Raw genomic sequence first — 7,461 nt, forward strand, 5'->3', positions numbered from 1 at the left:
AGTGTTCAGGGGACATTTTATCCCATAGGGGTTCACCTGTGGGGTGAGAATTTCCTCTTAGTTGTGTGAATTGAGGCTGAGGATCTTCATCATCACTGGGTGGACATTTCCTGCACATAGATGATGAGGGTCATTGTCAGCACTGTGTGGGGACCTAAGGTCTAGGACAGAGAATGCCCAGAGTGGAGCCTGGTACTGTAAGCAGGCACAATATCAATTTGAGGCCTACCATGGACCCAGGAACCTGAGGAGGCCCCCATCAGTAGGACCTGAGAGCCTGAAAATGCCCAGATGGATCTGGGGGAGGGGATGAGGGAGGACAGTCACATGCCAGAGACAGGATCACTGTTGGGTTGTGGGCAATGAAGGACAGGATGCCTTTTTAATTCTCAGCATTTTGCCTTGGGTTGTGTAAAGAATGATTGTGTGCTGGTATACAGGTGTGTGAGAAACTCGTGTGTGAAGTGAGCCTCCCTAAAGCCTCCATTTTATTCAACCATGAAAAAAATAGTTTAGTTTTGCAGATGCTTTATTGAAATGGAAATGTATGTGAGGTTTCAACAATTGTCTTGCATTTGTAGATCGAAGGATGAAGAAGGAAAGCTCAGCTGTGGCTTCTACCCGTGGACAGTTGGTCTGTGGACAATCTCTGTGGTCGTGTGGAAGTTAGTACCGAGCACACCAAACACTACTGTATATCGATTGCTGGAAAATAAATACAGAGACATCACTTATATCTCAGTTGTTCATACCAAGGAGCATACAGTAGAAAACACATGCCTCCTCATTGTTCCCTGGATTGGTCCACACTCATTGACTGGAAGCTGGTGCTGCCCAATCTCGTTCCCCCCAGGGTTACTTCCCTTGGTCATTTTTCCTGCATGTTTCCTCTTCTTTGAAATAAAATAGCCAACACTATGCTGTGTTTCAATTTTTAGTACCTGTGTCCTAAAAGGAGGGAATGTCAATTTCTGAATTGCTGCACGTTAGAAGAAGAGCCAACAGCCCCATGGCCCCACCCAGCCCCTGTGTGTGACAACACATTGCAGGTGTGTGCTCCTCGTGATTTGTCTAACTGAGGATGTAAAGAAAATACCCATCATCTTGAATTGAAGGGGCTGAGAATTTAAAATAGTTTAGTTACAGTGAATGCACATACAAATGTTACTCCTACACCACTTTCAATTCACAGCTAATGGTGTGAAGAACATTCAGTCGGCAGTGCACCCAACCTGCAGGACCCTCTCATCCCGATGGCCTGGAGCTGCAGACACTCCCCACCTGCCAACTTTGTCCACATGCACCCTGGAAACCACTCTTTGTCCTCTGTGTCTAAGACATTGGCTACCTTATAAAATGTGATGTTTCTCTATTGGTGAATGGCTCATTTGTTTTCCCATAGTTCTTCAAGGTTCATCCACACCATCCCCTGTGTCAGGAACTTCTTAGTGATGTGCACTTTCCTGTTTCTGCTGAGGCAGTGTGTCCAGGTGGATACTTGAGAATGTTGCAAATGGTATATGAGGGCAGGGAATGAGCACTAGATACCACTATACAACGTCTGTCCTACGTGGAAAGACTGCTGCATGGGAAACCACTGGTTTCTGTTTTCCCCTCTCCCAGCACTCAGGGGGGATTCACAGCCATGGCTTCCACGTGTCAGTCTGCAGCATTTAATTCATGGTCAAGGAATCCAAGCAGTGGTGACAGCAAACCTAGGTTGCTTGACAGTGCACTGAAGGTGTGTTAATAAGATGGAAGGAATCTTCCTGAGAAGCATGAGCATCACATGCTTCGAAAGAGTTGTCACAAACTGAGCGCCTGCGTGTCCTGTCCCGCAGTTCAAATGCAGTTAAAGACACACCAAAATTACCTGCAAAACTTTGATCTTCTCCAGAGTTTCTTCGCTCTGATCGAGAAAGCATTCCTTCATGAATTTGAAGGCCTCTTCAGTTTCTTCACCTGGTAGGAACTCTTTCAGGTTATCGATGTATGTATTCACGTCCACATTAGAATCGATGGTCATTTTGACCACGTTGTCCATAAGATCGCAGCCAATCCCTGGGAAGAAAACATGTAAATGCAGGCTCAGTGACAGAGGTGTGAGCTCCATGTAGGGCCTGACTGTGATGCTGTCATTGACCTCCCCAAAGGGGCATATGGTCAGAGAGGCTGTGGGAAGGGTCTGAGTCCTCAGTTCTAGGAGACTCAATTAACACCTCTGATATACTGTTAGCCCTAAAGCATCTGCCTTCTTGGCCTTGGTACCCCCCCCCCCCACTGCCCTCATACACACAACCCAGACACCTGAGGAATGAGCCACTGGCACAGAGGCCCTGAGCACTGCCCTCCTCCAAAGTCAATGCCCTGTCCACACTCACCCGCATAGCAGTACAGGGGGAGGGCGGTCAGCATGAGGATGGTCACCAGCTTCATGGTTCAGGCAGCTGCTGTGGGCAGGTCACTCTGATGTGGCAGGAAGAAGGAGCTCCCCATGGAGGTGACAGTCCAGAGTGCAGCCTTTTATTCTCCTGGTGGCCTCCTTAATCCCTCCCAGGCATCACGGGATGAGTCACAGGGTAAACCTGGTCCTGGGCCAGGAAGGGACTGGGAGAATCTCCCAGACCCAGCCCACCTGGGCTCCTTTCTTAGAAACCGAGTGCACAGAGCTTTGAAAACCCTCAAACATCTGAAACTGCAATAATGGTGAGGACAGTAGATGAAATTAATGCCAGAGTGCTTGCTAAATAATAAGGCAAATGACAACCTTGTGAGCCTCTCTTGTCATCCCTGTTGCTTTATTATTGTTGTGGTCCGTATTATCTCTTCCCCCTTCCCCAGTCTTTCTGCCCCCATTCCCCTCCTATTCCTTGTTCACCTTCAACTCTTCCTCCTCCTCCACCACACTCCTCCCTTCTTCTTCTTTCCACACCCTGTTACTCCTCTGGTTTCTCCTTTACTTCTTCAGGGTTCAACACATTTCACATTCATTCTCTGTTCCCCTGATTCGGCAAACACCTGGGCTGGGTGCAATTCCACCTAGCTGCCTCTTAGCACAGACTTCCCTTGCCCATAGACTGCAACGCAGGTGCTTTTGCTTGGGAAATAGAAATATTTTCTTATCTTCTTTGAAGGTTATTTTCACAAAGACTTTCTCAGTTAGGTCGATTTCATAAAGGTAGTTATTAATTCATAATTAAGTTTAGTGTTTTTTAGTTCACTAGTGGTTTTGTTCCACTGATTCAAAGGGTGATTAGAGATGTATGATTGCAGATGCTCGGGGAAGGGGGGACGGGAGTGATGCACGGGGAGAGGGTTATAACCTGGGCTCATGCACTTGTAGATTTCAAATTGCAAGGCAACCCCTAATACTGATGTGTTCTTGGGCAAATTACAGTGCTATTGTCCTGGGGCTCATTTTCCTCATTTCTGAAGTGGGCTCACCTGATCCCGTACTTGGCTTTGTAAGGATGGCTGACATTTATGTGAAGAACCTATCACAGGGGTGAAAACAGAGTAGTTAGGACTAAATTGGAGGTTTCATTCCTCCATTTGCCCATGCACCCTTCCATCTATGCATCCTTCATCCATCCATCCATGAATTCATGTATCCATCCATGCTCCTAAGAATCAGGAATCTCAGAGGATGGGCCCTCTGCTATGTGTCACAGATTCCTTTGTAGGACCAAGTCAAGCAGGACCTTGCACTTGTGCAGCTTCCCTCTAACTGGAAGTAACAAAGAACCCCACAACTGTACAGGAGAGAAAGGGAAAGTGATTGTGTGAATAACAACAAAACAATTACTAGGGCAGTATCCTATAGGAGGTCCAGGCATCTATTGGACTGGAACTTTGAGCTCATAAGAGTGAACGGTTATACCCAGGGGGCTTTTTGGCAGGAGTTGTCTAGGCAGAGGGAACAGCAAGTACACAGGCCTTGAGTGCAGGTGGCACTTAGACAGCTGAAAAAAGCAGGCAACATGTCTCTCTTGGTTTCAGCAAGGGACAGGACAGCCTCATAGGACAAAAACACCACAACAGCCAATCCAGGGACGGTATGGAGGAACAAGAGAAACAAAGTTGGCTGAGAGGAAAGGGAAAAGTAATAGGTAAGAGAGTCTGAAGGATGCGTCAATGGTCAATCATGTGTGGATGCATTGTTCTCTGTCGGGGTTGTTGGAGGCTCATGTCCTTACATCATTCATCTGATCCAAAGTTGCCAAGAACAGTATTGACTTAGGAAGAAGACACAAATGTAAGTTATGTTCTTACATGTGCACTTTCTCCCTGTTGACTCTTATTTCCAATCCTCATTCCAAAGGCAAGGAAATGAGTTTCATGAGGAAATGGAGCTTGACTCTTTGAACAGGTCTTGGTGAGGGCCCTGCCTCCTGCTCAGTGGTCATGGACCTGATCTGGTGGCTGCTGCACACAGACCTTTGCAGGTTTTGTGCTGAGCAAAAGCAATCCCAAGTCATGTACAATGAAGTGTGTGTTTCTTCATCTCTGTGTCTTCTGCAGTGTCCACGGTGACCATTCCTGGTGCATCAAAGGACCATTACCCCACTTACAAAACACACATTTAAAAGCAAGTGTTCTTAAGCAGTAATGGAGAATCTAAAAGGCCTGTATGCTGGTACTTCTGGCCTGCTGTTTTCTCCTCCCAGAGGTATTTTGATTGAGATTCCCAAGTTAAATTCAGAAATGGAAAAATAAGGTATCCTCTGGTTTCCAGGTTGGTGTGACATTTACTGGCCACCTGCTATGACAAACCACGCTGTAGAGGAGAACTATTCAGATTTCAGCCTGGATAGCGTGGGTAGTGGGGGACAGGTCCATGTGTGGTAAGAGAGAATTATATTGGGCCTGTCCTTCAGCTCATTTGAGACTTCAAGTATACTCACGGTACTATTTTGTCATCGGAGGTCATGCCAGGCTGAATAAAAGTAATATCAAGAAGCGAAAGTTATTTTTCCATAGTGATTTATGCATTGGTCCCAAGCCTATGAAAGCGTTCTGAAGATGAGATGATATCTGACTTTTGTTCCTTGTAAGTAGTTCCTACAAATCAACCCCACAGTCTTTGGGCACAAGATACTTCATGCTTTTCTTTTTCACTCATTCTGTAAACCTGGTTCTGCATATCATGGCCAGGGCTAACATTAGCCTCCAGATTGGTCTTTGGACAGGAACCTCTCTAACCTATTGGTGGAGCCACTCTCTAGAAGTTGGGTGGGGTAGTATTTTCCCGGGCCAGAACTTTCAGGAATAAACCTGGTCTTGGAGACCTCTTGAGAGCAGAGAGATGTTTACTGCTCACGGTTCCCTGTCCACTCCTAGACCAGGTGCCTCCCAAGCCTCAGGCCAATGCTGCTGTGGAGCTGTCTCAGCTGGGTCCCCTTATACAATGAGAATCATTCTGGGGTTGTGGTGAGGCCAGAGTGAGTTACAGAAGGGAAGTCCTAACACAGGGGCTGAGCACAGAGCAGGCACTGCCTCCACATCATGGCCAGAGATTAATTTGTAACATTGAGGAAGTTGTTCTGATCCCCCTTACAGGACTCCTCAGACCACTGGAGACCCCTGAAACTGGCTGCTACTTTAAATTTTCTACAAATCTGGAGATATTCTTGTTCCATTAGGAGGAAAATCACCTCAGTTTAAAAGAAGCCCTTTATTTCGATCCATTCTTACTTGATATTTGCTTGAATCTTTCCTGAAGAGTTTTATTGAGGCGTCATTAACACATTGCTTTTGAACATATTCTACTTGCTGGTGGCTGTTAATCTTCTCTGAATGTAGCTCCTACCTGTGCCACTTACTTCAAGATTTAGTAAAACACATATGGCAAACCATTAAAGAGTAATTATTCGATGCCAGGCCTTTTGACCACCACTTTTACTCTTCACAACAACCCATTGGGCAGAGTAAGGAAGGTTTTATTGGCCAAACTGAGGACACTACAGACGGTACAAGAGGTCACAGAATGGATGGAGTGCCAGGACAGTAGCACAGACCAGGCCTCTGATGAGCAAAGGGGGATGTGTAGTTTCCAACCTCTGAGACAGGCATATCATTTCCCCCCAGTTGTACAAGGTGGGATGGAGGGGCCAAGTAACCTGAGCAATGGCACACATCTAGTGGGTGGCAGAGCCGCCTAAGGAGCCAGGTGTTCTGGCCTTGGAGAGAGCTCTCAACACTATTGACCACCTTAGTCTGACCTCTGCAGGCCTTCACTTTATGAGTCAGGTGGACTACTGTGACCTTGACTTGCACAACTGCCCTTGTGGACTCCAGGTACATCTCTCTACAGGCCCCACAATTTTATGCTGAGGCTACTTCTGCACCTGAAGTCTTCTCCTCCACTGTCCTTGCCTGAGTCCCTTAAGGTTAAAACACCTCATGTTTTCTCGATGCCACATCAGGGACTGCCTATTTCCTGTGTTGTGTTGTGGCCTTGAGTCTCTGGGCATCTCCTTTCCAAAACCCCATGGTCCTGTGTGTGCACCTTTCTCCTCGTGAGTGGGGCCTGACATTATGGCTCTCCTCTCTCTGTGAAGCTCCTAGAGGGCATGACCTGTGCTCTTCTGCACTTTGTGTGGCAAAAGTGATACTGGAGGCACCTAGTTAGTTGTTGTATAACTGGTTTTGAGGACACATTTTGAGATTCTACAAAGAATTTTCTGATTATATAATGTGTATTGTTTTGGGGTGTTGTTAGAAAGAGAAGCTCACTTAAAATAGAAACTTGATTAAAGGCAAGACTCCCACCCAACCCTAATCCTGGGCACGAGCCTGACATCCTGGTGCTACTACCATGTTCTTTGTGTTTCTGGAGAGAGCTTGGACTCAGCCACCACAGGCAGGGCCAGGTGAGGAGAGAAGTTGGAGCCCTGACATGCAGGGACTGGGCCACCTCAGCCCTTCTGTTCCCCAGAAGAGAACATTCACTTGATCCAACTTAACCCGGATCCATCCAATGAATGGGGACAAGGAGCCGGATTTGGAAGCTGATTCAGGATCTGGTGTCACCTGTAGTTACTCTCCTTGGCTAAGTCACCAAAACCCTGAACTTTACACAACTTGACAAAATGTGTCGTTAAATATTTAATCCCCACTTGCTCAAGAAGTCCTCAGATTCATTAGATTTCTACACCAAGTCTTCTCTGTTCAGTTACTCATTTTCCCTCTGCTCATGCTCACAGTTTCTTGCCAACCGTGGGCCTCCAGAGTGTGCCCTTCTGGCCCTTTGGGGCATTAACAGAGAATATGGGAGATCTAAAAATGCTTTTCCACTCTGCTAGAATCGCAGTTATCCGCTGGGGTGCATCTTCTCCCTCATTGCACCCACCGCTGTGGACATTTGTCCATGGGCAGCAATATCTTGGTGTCCTGACAGGGTGGGTGGTGTGCCATTGGCATCAAGTGGGTGAGAGCAGGTGTGCTGCTAAAGAACCAGCG

At 46.9% G+C, this 7,461-nt stretch overlaps 1 protein-coding gene across 1 annotated transcript; it reads right to left on the reverse strand.

The window, feature by feature from the left end:
- Positions 1–511: 511 nt before the first annotated feature.
- On the reverse strand, positions 512–2,522 carry LOC128780955 (mammaglobin-A-like). The gene is made up of 3 exons (XM_053924729.2): positions 2,382–2,522; positions 1,874–2,061; positions 512–705 (listed from the first exon to the last, which is right to left on the reverse strand). Exons 1-3 carry the CDS (start codon positions 2,434–2,436, stop codon positions 667–669), a joined length of 282 nt encoding a protein of 93 aa, XP_053780704.1. The 5' UTR covers positions 2,437–2,522; the 3' UTR covers positions 512–666.
- Positions 2,523–7,461: the final 4,939 nt, after the last annotated feature.

This window comes from Desmodus rotundus, chromosome 5 (genome assembly GCF_022682495.2).
Source record: "Desmodus rotundus isolate HL8 chromosome 5, HLdesRot8A.1, whole genome shotgun sequence".
NCBI classification, from domain to species: domain Eukaryota; kingdom Metazoa; phylum Chordata; class Mammalia; order Chiroptera; family Phyllostomidae; genus Desmodus; species Desmodus rotundus.